At 39.6% G+C, this 20,210-nt stretch overlaps 1 protein-coding gene across 11 annotated transcripts in view; it reads left to right on the top strand.

The window, feature by feature from the left end:
- Positions 1–20,210, top strand: part of LOC122628180 (uncharacterized protein CG43867) — a 107,583-nt gene that overhangs the window by 76,172 nt on the left and 11,201 nt on the right. For 10 of the 11 annotated variants that reach the window (XM_043810166.1, XM_043810169.1, XM_043810167.1 and 7 more), the window contains one exon: positions 16,315–16,377. In XM_043810166.1, the coding sequence (XP_043666101.1) occupies positions 16,315–16,377 (63 nt within the window). Of the gene's footprint in view, positions 1–15,884; positions 15,948–16,314; positions 16,378–20,210 lie in introns of those variants that run through there. The other variant, XM_043810175.1, reaches the window with a different exon arrangement.

Genomic DNA, 20,210 nt, shown 5'->3' with positions numbered 1-20,210 from the left:
TTACTTTCCGTCCTCTCGGCCCTATCTCCGTCTTTGTCTAAGCCTTTCCATATGCGTACATAAGCGTGCGCATGTGTGTATGTGTGCGTTTTTACACGTGGGCACTCGTTAACAAAAATTAATCCGGCCTGGACATGGAAAAGGATGGAAGCTAGGAAAGTACGAAGGGCTATTTCCGAATAAAAAGGGCAAGGTGTCGTGGAAGGGTGCGAATTCGACGAGTACGAGTGGTATTCAAGTGGTTTCTCTTCCTAATTGAACTCATGGTTCTCCAACGAGGGCAAAAACTAACCTTCCCTCTTCCCTTCTCTTCGAAGTACCCAAAGACCAAATACCCAGTATAATTTAATCGACGCAATCGCGCTCGGTCGGCACAAAATTCGCGAATTTCGATAAAGCAAAAGTAGAAGAAGAAGGATTCTCGAGCGGTGAAAAAGGTATTGCGGTGGTATACGTCAGAGAGTTTCTCGGAGATTAATTTTCCGCCCACTCGAACCATCAACGAACTCTAGCAATTTCCTCTAGTAAGCCGACGCAGGATGGAGTTAAGACTGGTTGTTTCGATGGCTTACTTCGGCACTCGAAAGTCTACCGAGAACTTATGTTGTTTGTGCCCTCTAATGCATTTACTGATAGCACTTTCCTGGTAAAACGAAGATGGTTACAGAGGTCAAAGTAGTAAAAGCCTCGTCGGACTTGGTCCTTGGAAAGAATCAATGACCTGAACGAACGTACGTAACTAGGACAAGAGTGTAGGAGCCATTTTTTCTTCGAATTTAAAGAAAACTTTTCTATCGTTTTTACTTTTTTTATGCCACGGTGGCGTTCACGTTCGAACTGTTTTTTCCCATAGGAATATATGCCATAGAAATATATATATATATATATATATATATATATATATATATATGCCGTCAAGATGGAGAATAGGTTCGCATTAAAATTCGATGCTTATTGCAGTCGGTGCGTTCTACTCGGACTTCATACGATGCACGTACGATTGTTAATAATAGCGTACGCTCGTAATGATGATTATTGCGGTGGTAGCATAAGTACGCATTAACATATATGCAGTTACATATACGCGAACCCATTCCACTTACAAATGTAAACAACTATAGGAAGAGTATACAGAGAGCGAACGTTCACCGACTGTACGCGAGCAGTTTTGAACTTTCGATATTAGCGACTGTGGAAAGTGGGGTCGTGTTACAGCCAGTACCTGCTGTCTGCTTCCAAACCCCCAAGCACGGTTTACATTCCACGCCCGGGCCAGAAATTATTCAATAACGGGAAACGAATTCTCGATGGAGTTTTCCCTGGATTTCCTACGCGACCAAAATTACACCGAACCGAACCAAACCGAATCGAACCAAACCGAACGTTCATGGCTGGCACCACTTGGAAAATTATGCTTCCATGATCCGTAAAAACAGCGCCGATTTTCTGCCTTTCTCGTTTAGCCGTTCGTTCGTTCGTTCGTTCATTCGTATTTTTTTTCTCTTTTTTTTTTATTCTTCTTTTTATCTTTTTGCGGTTTCGTTTCGACGAGCTACGCTAGCTCTTCCGAAAGTTTCCTTTTCGAACTTTAGTTGGAACGCAGTCGTAACGTGTACGATGGAACATTCTCTCTCTCTCTCTCTCTCTCTTTCTCTCTTCTACGTGTATTATACATGTATATATTATATACTAAACACATACATTTGCACACACACACACATACACATATATATATATATGCACGTACCATACACGTACACAAGCACCCTCGATGCGCACAGCTTTCATTGTTTCTCACTGTGTAGGTAGAAGGATCTCGCGCCGTCATCCAGCCCTTAGTGACGGAACGTAAAAGGGCAATAAAACACACGGGACGCATCTGGGCTACGGGCTTTACAAGGCACTAGCTCCTTTCTTTATCTCGTGCCTGGGCCATCGCTCGACTCCTAAGCGATTTCTCGAACGCCCATCTCACTCTGTCTTTCTCCCCTTCTCTCTCTCTCTCTCTCTCTCTCTCTCTCTCTCTCTCTCTTTTTCTCTCTCTTTTTCTCTTTTGATATCCTCGAAGCCATCCCCACCTCGGACCTACCATGAACAGAAACCAAGCGACGTTTCCTCGAGAAGAAAAAGGAATTACGAGACGATACAAGAAAATTCGAATCTAACTCGCTCAGTTTTACGTTATCCGGTGCGTCGCACCCCGTGATTTTTCAGTAACGATCGTATAAAAAAGACTCGTGAAAGTTTCCATTCCTCGGCAATATACGGAGGAGCCGAACACACACAATTCGAAGAGTTTCGTTGCTGCTGTAATTCCACAAAGTTGTAAATGTCAGGTAACGCGAGGGTGAGGAGGTGAGGAGGGAGGGTTTGGAGGTGAGAGAAAAGGGAGAGGGCCGACGGAGTATGGTCAAGATAAAGTATAGGATCGAGCAAACCATCCACCGTCTTCACCCCCCACCCCTACTCTACCTCGCAATACCTTCCTCTGAAAGCCCGTAAAACGATAGCAGCTAGAGGATCTTTGATAGTTTGCGAGCGATGAAAGAAACCTTTCTCTACGACCCTTTCCAACCAACTATTTTTATTTCCCAGTCCATTTCGCGCCCTATTTCTCGATGAACGCATTGCTGCATTCGCGATCATTCCCCGTGAATTTTACAAAAGAAAAACTCGATACGAAGAAAGGTTGTTTCGCGGTACCCGTTTAAGCGATTAAGTAAATCAAGTACATTCCTACGTGGGAAGCAAAAAATGTTATTAATTCGCGTTCTATTGAATTCGCGATTTATTCGAGAAAATAAAATAAAACAAAATAAAATAAAATAAAATAAAATAAAAATTATGAAACAATATTTTATTAAATGGACGATAAGGAATAATTATAAATCGATAATCGAGATCGTCACCTCTTCTAATTTATTCCAATCCAGATAATTTTAACAAACGAAATTTTCAAATCCGATGGATTATTACAGACAACACGTTATTTCGATATTTATTTTACGTAAAGCAGAAACGTTCCATTACGAATTTTCGCAATAATGGTAGAACGTTCCTGATAATCCGCAATAATGTAAATTCAGAATTATCGTAGTTCGTGGTTGTTTAAAAGAACTGTCGTACGTTTTACCACGTCGCCGTCGCCGTCGCCGTCGCCGTCTTGGTGTTCTAGTAGCTAGTATTACCCGTTACCACCCCGTTTCTATTTCAAGCCTCTTTCGAAAGAAAAAGATAACGATAGGACGTAAAGTACGCTTAGCCAGGCTGAAAACGGAAAGGGAAAACCGAGTTTCGTAAGGTTCGTGCGGCATACCGCTACGGCATCTCTACGGCATCGCTACACCGCTTCGCGTAGGTACCTTATATTAATGTTACGTTTAGGAAAGGAGAAATCCCGAAATACGATCGGCCAACGGGAAAGCCGCGTTTACACGGGACATTTATCGCGCGACACGTTTTCGAAGGACCTTTCTCTTTCTCTCTTTCTCTCTTTCTCTTTCTCTCTCTCTCTCTCTCTTTCTTTCTCTCGTAATGCGGTAAAGCAACCTTTACCAAGCTACTACCCTCTTCGACCCTTACAACACCGATCCTAGTAACACCCTCTCTTACTTCAATTTCCACTAGGAAGCCCGTGGTAAGCGGTCAAGACATTCGTTTCTCGAAACGTTCACTTAGATTTACATGTTGTTGCTCTCTCTCTCTCTCTCTCTCTCTCTCTCTCTCTCTCTCTCTCTCACACACACTCTATTTTACTCTTCTCACCCTCCCTTTTTTTTCTGGCAATACGATTTATTTCAGGCATTTACGTTCACCATCTTTCTCTCTCTCTCTCTCTCTCTCTCTCTCTCTCTCTCTCTCTCTCTCTCTCTCTCTTTCTCTATCTTTGCTTGAATTTATTTTACACCGAAGAAAAGCCGAGCGACGGGCACCAGCGTCGCGGACCAAAATACGCGTATAAAGGCTTCGCGGGATTTAGTTTAATTGTCTTTTGAAGAAGATTTATTACGACGGATGTTTGTCGTCTCGTTGCTGCCTCTCGCCCGGCTTATTCCTCCTTCCTCTTTCTTCCTTCCTCCTTCTTCCTCTTCCACCTCCTCATCCTTCTCCTTTCTTTTTCTTTTGAAGAAGCGCGCCCGGCCAACCGTCTCTTACGGTTATTGATTCAAGAAAATTCTTCTTCGTAATTTCAAAAAGAAAAGAGAAGGAGAGGAAACCTGGGAGAGAAGAAACAGTTGCCATTAAAGATGCTTGAGAGATTGATAGATCGAGACAAAGACAGACAAAAAGAGATAGACAGAGATAGACAGATAGGGAGAGAAAAGAAGAGAAGGACAGAGGCGATGAATCGTCGTGATAACTAATACGTCGTTAATTACAGTCGGTGTAATTAACGCAGGTGTCTAGACGTCGAGGAACACGTAAAGCTTTATGTCGCTTTTATGGCACTCCGGCGGACTATCGACTACACTTTTACGAATTATTTTCCATGAGGGTGTTCGTGTGTCAGAGACGGTACTCGTCCGCAAACGTGTCTCGCTCGCAACTAACAACTACGAACTCTCGTCACCGACGAAACCTACGTTTCCACGTATATATACATACGAGTACGGATACACGTATATGTTCCCATAGGTGTTGGCTCGCGCCTATGTACTCTCTCTCTCTCTCTCTCTCTCTCTCTCTCTCTCTTTCTCTAACGCACACCGAGCTAATTAAAAATGGAAACTAATTTCGTCGCGATGAAAATTGCTCTTGTAAAAGTGCCGGCGTACGTTACGACGAACGAGTTGCTGAATGTGTTGCTCGATGGTTCTCCGTATGATAACTTTTTGAAAATGGTCACAAAAGTTATGTCAACGAATTAACGCGTTAAAATAAAGTGCGTTGACAATCTGTGTGTATAATATTTTCCTACGGATCATCTTTTTTTTTGGACATTTACTTCACGTTTTTTTTTTGTTTTTTTTTTCTTCCTTTCTTTCTTTATTTATTTATTTGTTTGGTTTTTTTTTTTTTTTGGAGAAATAAAAAGATAGAAGAATTATTTCGACGGCAACGATCGTTCGCGCCGAAATTTTCACGAACTTTCGTCCGATAAATACTTGGCAAAACTCATTGGAACCAGCAGGGATAGCACGCTATCCAACTTCCACTTGAATAAATCGCAAAGTTTAGGTATGGTCGTGTTCTCTCTTTCCCTCTTTCGTTCTCTCTCTTGGCCAGCTCGCTCTATTAATTAAACGCATTCCTCGAGGCACGAGCGAGGCCGAAATTAAAATGCGTGCCAGCCGTTTCGTTGGACCCACCATTCTCGAGAACACGCGAGCTCGTACTCATTTTTTCCTTATCCTTCATTAAAAACGTCGAAAGTACAAAGTTCACATAACATTCTCTTCTCTCTTTCTCTCTTTCTCTCTGTGCTCTCTCTTCTCTCTATCCGTTTCTCTAAATATGAAATTGTTGCGATGAATATGTAACTTGGTTTCTCGAATTCACGAAAATCACGTTATCTGTGGTTTCGGACCATCGAAGGTAATCGATTAAAACTCTGTTACGTTGGAGCAACTATTAGAGAAGTTCGTTTCGTCAAACACTAGTTGGAAGACTTTAAAGTCTCGTAAAGGGAACGAAAAGGGAACGAGAGGAACGATACGTCGCGTCTAAAGAAATCGATGGTCGTCGATCGCTTTTATACCACCCGGGAGACTTAATTACTTCGTTCGCTTCGTCCTTACTCGTAATTCTTTCAACGTTGAGAGTTTCCATAAGTAGGGAGGAAGAAGAGAAAGAGGTAGATAGAGGTAAAGATGAAAAAAGATATATATATATATATATATATATATATATATATATATATACATAAAGATGGAACATCGAAGATGTCATTGTCCTTTCGTTGCCGTTCATCTCTTACGAACCGGAAATTTCTTGAAGGAAGTTTCCTCGCGGTTATAGACGATCTCCTTTGCATATTTCAATTCATACAATTACCTTGAGGCTTGATATAAGTCTTTCAAGGAATATACTATATTACAAATATATATATATATATATATATATATATATATATATATGTATGTATGTATGTATGTATGGATGGATGGATGCATATATGTATGTATATATGTATATAGCTTCTCTGTATATAACTTTGCAAAGTTTCTAAAGATAAATAGAGATGGAAGACGACAGCTTTTGTTCGAGAAGCTGAACGACCCCTTTTCGAAGGCCTTATTAAACGGGTTTCACTCTTGTTTAAATCCCTTACAAATAGCGAAACCACCCTTGCGGCATCGCTTATACGCTCGCTTGCGTTAGTCATTTTGTCTCGTCTCGTCTTGTCTCGTCTGGTCTCGTGTCAAGCCTTTAGATATTCGAAATACATATCTATCGCCTTAAGATCGCTCTTTCAGATATCTCGTTGGTCGTTGCTCGTCAATTTTACAAATTACCTATGCGTGATATATATTTTGAAAAATAATTATTTCCTTAGCTTCAGTTACAAATTACTTTTTTCTTTTCTTTCATCTTTTTTCTTTTTTTTCATAGAGAAAAAGAAAGATATAAAGTATGTAATCGTGACGGTTATTAAATTAAATGCGACGGTGATTAAAACAAAAAGGAAAAAAAAATTATTTCATACGAACGAATAAAAAGATTGAAGCAGCACGCTCGTTATATCTTTTTTTCGCACTCGTACACACGCGCGCGTGTACATAACAATACACTTACACGCGCATGCTCGTTCTCCGTACACACGTACGGTAGAAAATATAAACGTCCACGCAGTAGAACGTCGAGGGGGCCTTCCGCCGTTAGGCGAATTGCGTCTGGGAATTGAGGTGCACGTAGTAGGATGCATCTCTCGTGGATGCACCGCGAATGCAATAACAATAACGTCGATGGTACTCCGACAATCACGGGACGACGAGGATGATGACGTTGTAACGGCACCGATAATAAAACCTCCCCTCTCCCCCTCCCATGTCCTACAATACCCACCCCTTTCTTCCATAAATACGCACACGTATACATATCTACATTTTTAGATACTCGTATTCCGCAGATTTAAACGGATTTTATGTTCGAAAGATAAACAAGAAGGTGAAACGTTTGTCTTAACGTTTCTTTCCTTTTTCGAAATTTGTCCTTTTTAAAGAGAAATTCGATGTCGAATGATGTTTCGAGAGAAAACACCTTGAGATATCCTGATTTCCGTTTTCGATGTTTTCCTTACGATTAAGAAGATAGTCGAGGATACAACAATGTCATTCGAAAATCCGATAAAGAAACATGGATATCGTTGATACGTCTAGTGACGTTTTATCAATGGACAATCCAATACCTTTAGGAATATACGCATAGATATATCGCATAGATATATCGAATATATCATTTATGATGACATTTACTTATCTATCTAGGTACATTCAAGAACTATATTTCGATTTGAATGTTTCATATCGCGTTACAAGAGATAACGACGATAATGACGACGTCGACGATGACGACGACGATGACGACAGGTTAGAAACGTGTATCAATCGGTCACTCGTTCGATAAGATATCATCGTTACATAGAAATGATGATAATGCGCGCGTTCGATTTTAACGATTAATTATCTACCTAGCTACCATTCCCCTTCAAATCGGTATCCCTATCGATCGATCAGAAAAGAATATAATCCGCTGATCTGGTCTCGCGTCGGGCAATTAGTTGAAACATCATTAAATTTGGATATCGTTCCCTTGGGTTGGTTTCTCTCTGTTGCCGAGAGAGATCATCGGCATTCTATATATTTGCTAATTACTTACTAATTCCGTTTTCCCCAAGTAATTAGCTACGTACTAATGCGGAAGATCGAATAATCCGCATCCACGCTTTCGAACGTGTTCAAAAATTGTTTCTTCTCACCCCCTTCCACCCCCATCGCTCACTACTTGATCGCCATCTTTTTTCTTCTTTTTCCTTTCTTCTCTTCTCTTCTCTGTTCTTTTCTTTTCTTTTCATTTTCTTCTTAAACTTAGTTCGCACAAACGTGTGAAAATTTTCGTTCAACTTATTTCGTTTCTTCAAAGAACGAACGGAACGAAGGTATAAGGGTAACGAAAAATCTTTTGAGAAATCACGGAATACTTGAAGCCTGACTTATTCGTTTTCACGGTAAGTTCCATCTTGGAATGTTCTCTCTTTCTTTCTCCCTTTGTGAGACTCGTTTCTCGAATAATTAATGCGGACTCGCTCTCGAGGGAACTTTTCGGTTCGGCACACCCTCCGACTTCGTTTTACGATTTTCTCTTTTTTTTTCTTTCCTTTTCTTCTTCTTTTTTTACCTCCCCCATCCCTCTTCTTCTCTACTCTAACGGAAAGATAGAACAAAAGGGAAAAAAGAAGAAGCGACAAGGGCGTTCGACGATACAAAGATACGTCGGGACTATACGCGTTTATTACCTTTTCAATTCGATTGTTTCTCAAATCGATTGAGTATCTTCCTCGGTTTATCATAACGATAAATAATTGTTAAATGTTCGGTAATCGACGTATCTACACCCACAGGGTCCCATCAATTCGATGTCCTTTATTTTACGAGATTCGCCAATCGTTGGATAATTGCTTCGCAGGAAACGCGATACGTTTGCTAGTCGTCATGCACGATAAATTCTCTCTCTCTCTCTCTCTCTCTCTGACTCTCTAGAAACGGCAACCTTACGATTACGGCTTTCTAAATGGCCATAAGCATCGAAGCGATCCGAGAACTAACTCTGCAATCTGCGATCACCGTAAAACGCAGAATTTAAGTTAGCATTAATTTGATATTACATCGTTGATTGTGTGTGTCGTACGAAAGAGAGAGAGAGAGAGAGAGAGAGAGAGAGAGAGAGAGAGAGAGAGAGAGAGAGAGAGAAAGAGAGAAAGAGAAAGAGACAAATAGACAAAGGAGAGAAAGAAAGAGGGGGGAAGAGTGCGGAGAAATGAATCCACAAATAAGAAGATAATATTACTTTCGCGAAAGAATCTTTTAAATCTACGATATATCCTGACAATGCAGAAGTAGCTTTATATTTCGAATCTGGCGTCTGACTTATCGTCGATCTCCTCTACTTAGAGGTAATCGTCATACACGTACGACCAAAGTAAATAGAATAAAAAGAGACAGACAGAGAGAGAGAGAGAGAGAGAGAGAGAGCGAAAGAAAAAAAAAAAGAGAAATATTTTCACGTAGTTTGGAAATATAGTAGCGGTGGAAAGTTCGTAAGATAGGTCTTTGAAAGCAACGAGGAACGATGGAAATGCGGTTTTTGGGACGATCCGATGGAAACGATCCTCGGGAGGTCGGTCTTACGGTAATTTCGAAACTTCCCCATAGCGACGTTGGTAGTTGCAATAAGGAGCCGAGAAAATCTGGATATCTCGTTATTATATAGCACGGACTGAGTTTCTCTCTCTCTCTCTCTCTCTCTCTCTCTCTCTCTCTCTCTCTCTCTCTCTCTCTCTCTCTTTCTACCCTCCCCTTCCTCCTCCTCCTCTCTAGTGACTTTACCATCTCGTGCTCGCTCGTTTCTTAGCCGTAGAATAATTAATACATACAAGTCTCCAGAGTGCGAAAGGAATTTCCATGTTGGTTCGGGCTCTTGTTTGTAAATCGTCCTTACACCTTATTACACCTTTTAGGTAAAATCCTACGTCATTATCAACGTCATGTATCTTAAAACTTTCGGATTATTTCCTCGATCTCGGGTACGTTAATTAACGATGATGATACTATAACGAAGGACGGATTTAAAGTTCGAGTTATACTAATACCCTATGTATAATATATGTTTATTACGATCAATAGTCGCCTAGGTGAAATAAATATTATCCCGATGGACAGGAGGATAGAATTAATTGTAGAGTTTACCTCCATCACGAGTTGGTCGCCGATAAATAATTCATCCTGTATGTATATAGAAGAAAAAGAAAGGGGAAAAAAAAACTGACAGAAAGAAGTCTATAAGGGAAAATAAGGATAAACTCGATTATCTTTCCTCCAACGTAGAAGGAGGATCATTACCAAGAATGATATCCATATTTCTAGGGGGTTACGAGACTATCATACTGCGGCGAATAAAAGAAAAGCTTCTGAAAGTTGGTAGATCTTTTGAAAAAGAGACGGATAAGCGTATAGAGAATATGAGGAGAGGGAGAAAGAGAGAAGAAGAGAGAGAAAGAGAGAGAGAGAGAGAGAAAAGTGAGTGGAACACGAAGGGAACGATTCGATCTCATCACGGAGAGGGTGCAGTTAGCAACATCTGGTACGCCGAGAGGGAGCGAAAGAGGGACGAGAGAGGTAGAGAAAGAGGTTACACGCATAAGGTAGGAAGAGAGAGTGGGAAACCGAAAGAGAGAAATAGCGAGAAATAGAGAAACGAGAGAGAGAGAGAAAGAGAAGTAGAAACGTCCTTGCTAATGCGGACGGTCTTCTCTCGTGTGCGGTTCCCGCAGTTGAAGTTGCGTTTCGCAACAGTCTCTCAACCTCAAAAGAGGAGGGACGAACCGACTGAAACCAAAAGGAAAATGAAAGAGAGAGAAAAAGAGAGAGAGAGAGACAGAGAGGAGGGGGAGGTAGAGAAGGAGGAGGTGGAGGATTGGTACATTAGCCGCAAAGGGGATGCCACGAGGATCTCTCAAACTGTCGTCAGGACTTAAGTTTGCTTTTTCTACAATCCGGAATGTACGGCAGAAGGCGGCAATATCCGAGGGAAATTCGCAAGGGCGTGATATTTCTACTCTCCTTCTCTCTGAATATTTTTCTTCTGGTTTCTTCCTTTCTATCTTTCTTTCTTCCTTCCTTTTTTTGTTTCTTTCTCACTACGTTACTCTATATCGAAAGGGAAAAAGAGAAAAAGAAAAAGAAAGAAAAGAAAAAACGAATCCTCTGTTACTCTTTTTTCTTCTTCTTCTTCTTCTTCTTCTTCTTCTTCGATAGGAATTTCTAAGCGAATCATTGTTAATCGTATCGCGTGCGAAACCGAATCGTATATATTTCGGAAGACAAATGTTCGTGAACACGACCACGCCCTCGTTATTTTTTACTCGGAAAATTTCTGAAAAGTCTAAGAGAAATAATAAACGAGATAGATAGATAGATAGATAGATAGATAGATAGATAGATAGATAGATAGAGATAGATAGAGAGAGAGAGAGAGAATAATTTATACGATTTTATCTTCCCAATGGAATATTATGTCGCTACGGATTAGGTAGATCGTTAACGTTCGATTGGACGACAGGTTGATGGAAACGCAAAGAATAAAGAGAAAAAGAAAAGAGAGAAAAAAGGGAAAAGAAAAAGAACAGGAACATTGTGGAAACAAGCTTTGCGTGTTGGTTGAACGACGAATATAATTCGTCTTGTAACACGAATGGTGCTGATATAGAGTGAAGATAGAAAGAGGGAAAGGGAGAGAGAAAGAGAGAGAGAGAGAGACAGACAGACAGACAGACAGACAGACAAATAGATAGAAAGAGAGAGAGAAAGAGAGAGAGAGACAGATAGACAAAGAGAGAGAGAGAGAGAGAGAGAAGGAACGGGTAATATAATTTGAGCCAGGAGTATCGACATATTGGATTCTGCAGTCGAAACGCCACCCTCTAAACCGACGTATCTCGTTATATCGTATTTGCATTCGATCTGTAGTTTGACGTGGAACGACAGCTACGTTGACGAGGACTCCTCCTACCATAATATAGCTATTGCGATAGCTAGTACGATACGTTTCGAATCATTCTATCTTTCATCTCTCACTTTCACCATACTTAACGTTAGACAGAAAGAGGGAGACAAATCCTTAAGAGAAAAAAAAAAAAAAAGAAAAGAAAGAAACATCGTAACGATTGATCCATCCGTTATCAAATCGCGATTCGAACGGAAACGGTAGTGTAAATAAGAATGGCCTATCAAGACAAAAAAGGAACAACGAGTGACGCGTGTTAAAGGGAGCAAGCTAATCGTAAATACTCGATCTAAATAGAAATTAGAGAGAGAAAGAGAGAGAGAGAAAGAGAGAAAGGAAGTAACGATACGAATCTCAAGCTCGTCGTTTTTAACAATGTAAGAACTCGATATCGCGTGCGTAGAACTCGAAACACGAGTTCGTTACGAGAGGGAAGCGCATACTTCAACCTCTTGGATAAGGCAAAAGTAAAGGTACCTTCTCTGTAGTAACGAAAGGATGAAAAGAGAAAGAAATAGAGAGAGAAAGAGAGAAAAGAAAAAAACGATAGGTATACCTATAAGAATACAGCGAATGCGGAGTCGTGAAACGATAACGAACCCTTCTTCCACTCGGCAAAGTTCCGCAATTCGAGGAGAGTCTAAAGGGGGAGTCTAAGGGGGTGGAAAAGCGTAGCCTGGATAACTCGGCAGCAGGGATTGGTTCGTTAATGTTATCGGTGGCTCGCGTGATGTGGAACATAAAGCATCGTACCTTCTTGAATTTCGTTCCCTTTGTACGCCTCGGAATTTATGTTACACCGATCCTGTCGCGCGCACACCGCACACAAGAAGGGTGAGACGAGGAGGTTTAGGGAGGGTGGATGGATTAAACTAACAAGTAAACGAAAGCCTCTGAGAGAAGTGGAACGAGGAGAGTTAAAAAAGGGTGGTGGACGATGTAGAAAGAAAAGAGAGAGAGACAGAGAGGATTTCGCGATATAATACGAGTTTATACTAAAGCTTCGTTTTAACACTTGTATAAAGAAGATTTCTCTTCGACGTTTTATCGTTAAGGGAAATAAATAAAGGAAGATGCGACTTAAGTATTATAGAATCTATTTATATATTCTCTCTATCTCTCTCTCTCTGTCTCTCTCTCTCTCTCTCTTCTCTCTTCTCTCTTTATCTCTCTCTTTCTCTCTTCCTGCCTTATCGTCTACCATTCACCGATAGATTAAGTTTTACGAACTTCAAAGGTCGAATATGATATGCCAAACTCGAACGCGAATTTAAACCTCAAGGGGTAGACAGGACTTGTCATATTTTCGATGAAATTCCATTAGACCGTATGCCGAGGGTCCCCTGTGAAACGCAGCGTTCGCAATGACGGTACCGCAGCGTGCAGCCCGTGTCCCGCTTGCTGCCGCTGCTACTGCTAGTAGTCGTCGTTGTCGTCTATACTACGTGAGTCGTTCGTGCTCACACGAGCTCTCTCTCCCTTCTGTCCATTTACGGTGGTTAGCAGTTCGCTCGCGCGAACCATTAGCACCTCGTGAGTTACGGTTAGCCTCGGTAAAGCTCTTTCTCTCTCTCTCTCTCTCTCTCTCTCCCTTTCCCTCTCTTTTTCTCTCTCTCTTTCACTTGCTCATACAAGTATACACTTTCTCTTGCATGTGTATGGACAAGTTTGTGTTCACTCGCTTGCTAGCCGAGGACGACCCTTGGAATCTCTCTCTTTCTCTCTCTCTCTCTCTCTCTCTCTCTTCGTACTTCATCTTCTCCTGCTCGCATATCGCTCTCTCGTGCCTTGTATATTAATTATTTCAGACGGAAAAGGGTAGCAGGGTGCCACCGCCATCACCGCTAACACTGCCCTGGGCTTCCCCTTGGGGAAAAGAAAGAACGACGCGGGGAGAGGAAATTGCGTCGATACCGCGCGAAATTACATTGACCCAGATTTTCTCTCGCCGTCTGCCTTTTCTTTTTTTTTTCTTCTTTCTCCCTCTTTCTCTTTCTCTCTCTCTTCCACTTTCTCTCTCTCTCTCTCTCATCTTTCTTTTTTTTTCTTTTTCTCCTTGGATTTATTTTTCGTTTCTTCTTTCTTCATTTTTTTTCTCCCTCTTTCCTCCGTTTCGAGATTCCATTAATCATTATTAATCGTTACAATCGTGATAAAGTAAACCAAATAACGGAAATAAACAATTCCGTATAGGAAGTATTGTGTAATTCTTTCGTAGAATTTCGTAGAATCACGAGGGGGATATATTTATTAAAAGATACATCCTTTATTTCATAGTCGAGATTTTAACGGATATTATTAATAATTAAATTAAGCAAGTAATTGTAGGATTTAACAGTACAAAAGAGACACGATTATTCTCAACATTTTAATCGCGTAAAACGAAACGTATATAAAAATAAAATATATATATATATATATATATACAAAGTTTATTCGAATAAAAATTAATTTTTATAAATTGTTGACGTAACGCTTATCGACTATACGTCGCGTTTCCACGGAATACCGGTATTATTATATGGGGGAATATAATTTCGAAAAAGTTAACGTACTCTCGCTTTCTTTGAAAGGAACAACAGCGATATCGCATTACGTCTAACACGAAGGAAAGAATAGTAAAGGAAATGTTCGGCTCCTTTGCTGCAGCATACACACACACCACACACATAATATATATATATATATATATATATATATATATATATATATATATATATATATATATCGTTGACTCTCTTTTACGTGGGCATATGCTCGCGTCGCGACGGAATAGCAACTTAAAAGTATTTCGTGGTTAACCCTTGGGACCGTTATGAATTGCACTTAAAGGAGGACCTCGACCCATAGATTAACCTCCCGTTTCAATTAATCACCCGGTGTAGTACTGACGGAACACGATCCATCTCTCTCTCTCTCTCTTTCTCTTTCTTACTTTCTTGCTCTCTCTCTCTCCCTCTCTCTCTCTCTCTTTCTCTTTCTTACTTTCTTGCTCTCTTTCTCTCTTTCTCACACACACATTCACATGTGCAGATAAGTAAAGTAAAGATCGGGAAACGAAGAAAAAGCGTCTCTTCTTTGAAGCACTAGGCCAGTATTAGTTCATTGAATTTAAAAACGAACATTTCATTCGACGTTATCGTCCGACATAATATCGGTGTACATTCGTATCGTACAATCGCTCACGATACTAAAACGATACAAACCGAAGTGGCTCTTTATCGTTTTAAAACTAATGAGTTAATTGCCTTCGGCGGATATTACTCGTAACGAACGACGGAGCAATCTTTTCATTCTGAGTACTTACACGTGTTTTTTCTTTCTTTTTTTTTTCTTCGTTTTTTTTTTTTTCGTTAACGAACGAAATAAACTCGTAAAACATATTCGAATGATATAAAATATACGTAGAAGTAATTTTATCTATTAAAAATTTTAATACTATACTATCATAATAATTTGTGTGTATCTCTACGAGCGCGTTGTTGGTTCTTTCAAACATTTCAAAGCCACAAGGAACTTCACTGAGAATGATTTAACGATAATTTACGTAGTGATATAAGCAAGTCACTTTATGCAATATACGCAAACTACTCGTCGTTAGTCGCTCGTTGCTTCTTCTCTCTCTCTCTCTCTCTCTCTCTCTCTCTCTCTCTCTCTCTCTCTCTCTCTCTCTCTCTCTCTCTCTTTGTCTCTGTTTCTCTCAAGGTATGGTGGTGATAGTGATAGTGGTGGTGAGACGTTATTGCTACTGCAATTTAGCAGGTGCTACATAAACGTTCATGTATGCTCTAGGAACAACGACAACGAGCTTCTGTTTACACTTTAGTACGCATATATGTAAAAGGATGTACCGCGTAGACATATTCTTAACTTACATACATATATGTTAAGGAAGAAAAACAAAATAATATTATCTCTCTCTTTCTCTCTCTCTCTCTCTTTTCTCTCCCTCTTTTTTCTTCCTCTTTCTCTCTGTTTTTCTCTTACAACAAAAGAAAAAGCTATAAGGGATGATGCTTCGGTAAGGATAATGCTAGGATATTCGCCATGGAATACATATATCAATCTCGGCTGGATTAAGCCAGGCTCAGTAGCTGCTTAAGTCCGGCGTATCCATTAAACTCTCGTCAGGAGGCGCCTAGTACGTGACACGCCGGTGGTGGTCTTAAGCAAGTTTGATGAAACTTTTCCGCGTCGTGGAAGGAAAGGTGAATGACGTGTCACGAGTAAGAAAGAGAAAAAGGAAGAGAGAGAGAGAGAGAGAGAGAGAGAGAGAGAGAGAGAGAAGAAAGGAGACGACCTGAAAGGGTCGACGTACTCTTTTTCTCGAAGAAAAATATTGTCTGTGAAATTTACACTATATATTATATATATATGTATATATATATATATATGTATATATATATGTATATGTATATATATATACTATTATTATATATATGTACGTGTATATATTTATATATAAAGAAAAGGGTTCTCTCGAGCTATTTTTCTTTACGCCTGCGAGAAATTTTTCTCTTTATTTACTGATAAGATCATCTTCCTTCTAAGTGATCTGATTAATGAAAGATTCTTTCCTCTTTCTTGTTTCAGCTATCGGAGCTCGAGCAGCGTGTCTTGGAAGCCGAGGGAAGAGCCGATGAGGCGGAGGATAAGGTGAGGACAAACGAAATAATATAAAAAGAGGAGAATAAATGAGAAAAAAAAAGAAAGAAAGAAATATGAAAGAAAGATTTGTAGTTTGTCGTTCATTGATACGAAGATACTCGTGGAAGAGTTTGCGAGAAATCCGTTCGAGTTCGATGAACACGAGTAAACATCATCGTGTTGGTTTGAAGCGAGAAACGAGTGGATTTAATCGGGTGTAGAAAAATTTGTCGAGAGTGTTTCTCACGATGAATCTCTCTCTCTCTCTCTCTCTCTCTCTCTCTCTCTCCTTCTTCTCTCTTTCTCTTACGTGAAGTAGCGACAGCCTGCTGCTTGAGAACAATCGAGCGTAAAAAGACATTCGAGTACCGGTACTCTCTGCTTGCTTTCTCTCTCATTCTCTTTCTCTTTCTCTTTCTCTTTACCCTTCTCCTCTTTATTTCCTTCTCTTTCTTTCTCGTACTGTACATATAGTATAAATGTCCGTTACAAGTCCCCGAGTGCCCTCGGAAAATTGCTACGCCATCTTCTCGCTTGGCTAACTCCAGCGATTTGTTTGAAATAATTACTGAATTTTCCGAGACGTCTGAGATAAATAATTCATTGAACGAGCACTAACGACTAACGTTCTATTTCTCTTTGGATATTTTTGTACTATTACTATTACTACTATTATTATTATTGTTATTGTTATTATTATTATTATTATTATTATTATTATTATTATCATTAGTATTACTATTACTATTATTATTATTATTATTATTATTATTATTATTATTATTATTATTACTATTATTATTATTATTACCACAGTCGAAACGAACGATTCGAACAAATTTTTGTTTGCGAATCTTAATTCGTCGCATATCGTCGAATATCCTCCTCAAGAATCCTACGCACGTATGTCAACACGTTCGATGATTTATACGATCCATTGTAAATCCTTCCAAGTAAATAGATTTATCGTTCTATCCTGGATTTGTGTTTATTTATTTTTTATTTTTGTTTTGTTTCTTTTTCCTATTTATCTCTCATTTTTCTTTTCTTTTTTTTTTTTTTTTTTTTTGTTGAAGTCCAAATAATATCTGTCTCTAATAACGTCTATATACGTATAACAAAACACACCTTTTCGAAATCAAAATCACGCGTCGCAAGTGTTCACGATTACTCGTAAAAAAGAACCAAGCATGAGTTTTCTCGATCGTAGAAAATACATATATGTTTGAACGTTAGATATCACACTGTATTACCGACGAAAACGTCCAATTCGTTCGAGGTTTCACACCCTCGAATTTCTCTCTTTCTCTCTATCTCTCCCCCTCCTACTTTCTCTCTCTCTCTCTCTCTCTCTCATTCTCTCTCCCTCTCTCTCCTGTTTTCATCGATTTGTGCTTGCACAAGTTATTACCTCCATATAGTCACTCACCGTTCTTACCGACAGACCAAAGTACCTCGTATCCTTTGAAAATATCTTCTAGACGAAATTCGAACTTACCAACAGGAGGCAACATATCGCTCGATATTCCTCCGTTTGGTTTCCCATTTTTTTCCCAAGGATTCGTTATGTCGTCGTTGTTATCCAATTTCCGATATATGTTAAAGAGAACTCGTTTACCGACGATACTTACTATCGATTTTCGAACAGGTGTTTTATTATGATCGTCGTGTAGAAAGATTGTATATCATTTTCATGTGGGATAAGAATCGTGTAATCCTAACAGTTGACGTACTAATTTATTCATTCACGAAAAAAAAGGAAAAAAGAATGAAAGAACTAATAATTACACGAAGAAAATAATTATGTTAACAGATAATAATTTATTTTAAAAAGTATCTTAAAGATGACGTAACGAGACCAATGAATATGTACATATTTTCAAGAGCGAGTTAATGCTTGGAATAGAATCAAACTGAAGTAGTAGTAGTAATCATAGTAGTAGTAGTACTACTACTAGTAGTAGTAGTAGTAGTAGTAGTAGTATTAGTAGTAGTAGTAGTAGTAGTAGTAGTAGTAGTAGTAGTAGTAGTAGTAGTAGTAGTAGTAGTAGTAGTAGTAGTAGTACTAGTAGTAGTAGTAATAGTAGTAGTAGTAGTAGTAGTAGTACTAGTAGTAGTAGTAATAGTAGTAGTAGTAGTAGTAGTAGTACTAGTAGTAGTAGTAATAGTAGTAGTAGTAGTAGTAGTAGTACTAGTAGTAGTAGTAATAGTAGTAGTAGTAGTAGTAGTAGTAATAATAATAATAGTAGACTAGTAATAGTAATATCGTATCGGCCGGTACTCTCGCGGGTAAATTCTGTGTCAGGCAGGGCGCATGTTAGGCTGGCATTGATTTTTGTCTCTCTTGCCGTCTCTCTTCGAGCGAAAGAAAGAGAGAAGGAAGAGAGCAAGAGAGAGAGCAAGAGAGAGCAAGAGAGAAAGAGAGAGAGAGAGAGAGAGAGAGAGAGAGAACACGAGAACGCACGAAGAGAAAGAGAAAGAGAAAGAGAGAAGAGAGTAAGATGGCCGACGAAGCGGCCGACGAGACCGCCGTTTTGTTATGACCTCGAAATTCCGTCGAAGACTCGCGAGCCACGGTCACGTGTTTTCTCGCGAAAGTTTTTACATTTTTCTACGATCAATACGATCTATAAGAATCGATCGTTGTGTACATCCTCGGTGTACGCATCGTGAGGGCGCATTCGTTCGTAACGATCGAAGAGTGACCAGCTCGAGAATATTATGGATACCAGCAGGTGACACTGATGAAAGGTAAAGCTGATCTGAAGGTAGTCGATGAAAATGTGAGCTTTAAGAGTTTCCCTTTAATTTTCGCACACACGTATATACACATCTACGCTTTTTAAGATATATCCTGTATCTTTTACAAAAAAATACGAAAGCACGCGCTCGAACACGCACGCACGCACGCACGCACGCACGCACGCACGTACGCACGTACGCACGTAGACAGATATAAAAAAAATAATCATCGTTATCAGGTACTATCCTTCGTTCTCGTTACATCGAAAATTAGAAAAACTTGCTTCATCGAATTCGTTAACTCATCCAAAGCTGGGAGATATATGTATATCTTTGCGCTCCAATTTCCCATGTCTCTTTCGTGATTCACGAAGTGATTCACGGATACGACGAACGCGTTAAGCTCTCTCGTTGCTGTAACTCTCGTAGATTTTTATGATATGTCCGATATTATCTTGATTAGAGTATATTGCCTACTATGTAATATCCGTTGGTCTTTCTCCCTCTCTCTCTCTCTCTCTCTCTCTCTCTCTCTCTCTCTCTCTCTCTCTCTCTCTTTCTCTCTCTATCTTTATCTCTTGCATCTGTTAAAATTAATATTACGTTCATCTCTTTCTCTCTTTAAGAATTCCTTTTATTTCTATTTTCTTTTACTGATATACGAGATATACATACAAACATACATATATATAGATATTATTTATACGTATATATACAAGTACATGACACATATATTTTTATATATGCGTCTGTATAATACACACGCGCACGCACGCATAAATGAGCGAGAAAGAGAAAAAAGAAGCACGTCGTTGGGAGAGACTTTTCTTTTGTCCCACGTCGATCAAGTTGCCACATTGGAAGGGCGAAAAAATAGAAGAAAGTAGAAAAGAGAAATGTGAAAAACGAGGAAACAAAAAACCTTTTTGAAAAAGAATAGCATTTAAGAGCAATTTACGGATACGCGTCTGGGACTTTAACGACGGAGTCGCTTTGACGCGACGGAGACGCGACTTTTAGAGAATTGGCAAGGATCCAATTCGTGAGTAATCCTGCACTTCCCGTGAGCACCCGCGCAACAAACAAAATAAATGTATATA

This window comes from Vespula pensylvanica, chromosome 3 (genome assembly GCF_014466175.1).
Source record: "Vespula pensylvanica isolate Volc-1 chromosome 3, ASM1446617v1, whole genome shotgun sequence".
In the NCBI taxonomy this organism is placed as follows: domain Eukaryota; kingdom Metazoa; phylum Arthropoda; class Insecta; order Hymenoptera; family Vespidae; genus Vespula; species Vespula pensylvanica.
The sequence above is the reverse complement of the archived record's forward strand: the minus strand, read 5'-3'. Positions and strand labels throughout refer to the sequence as shown.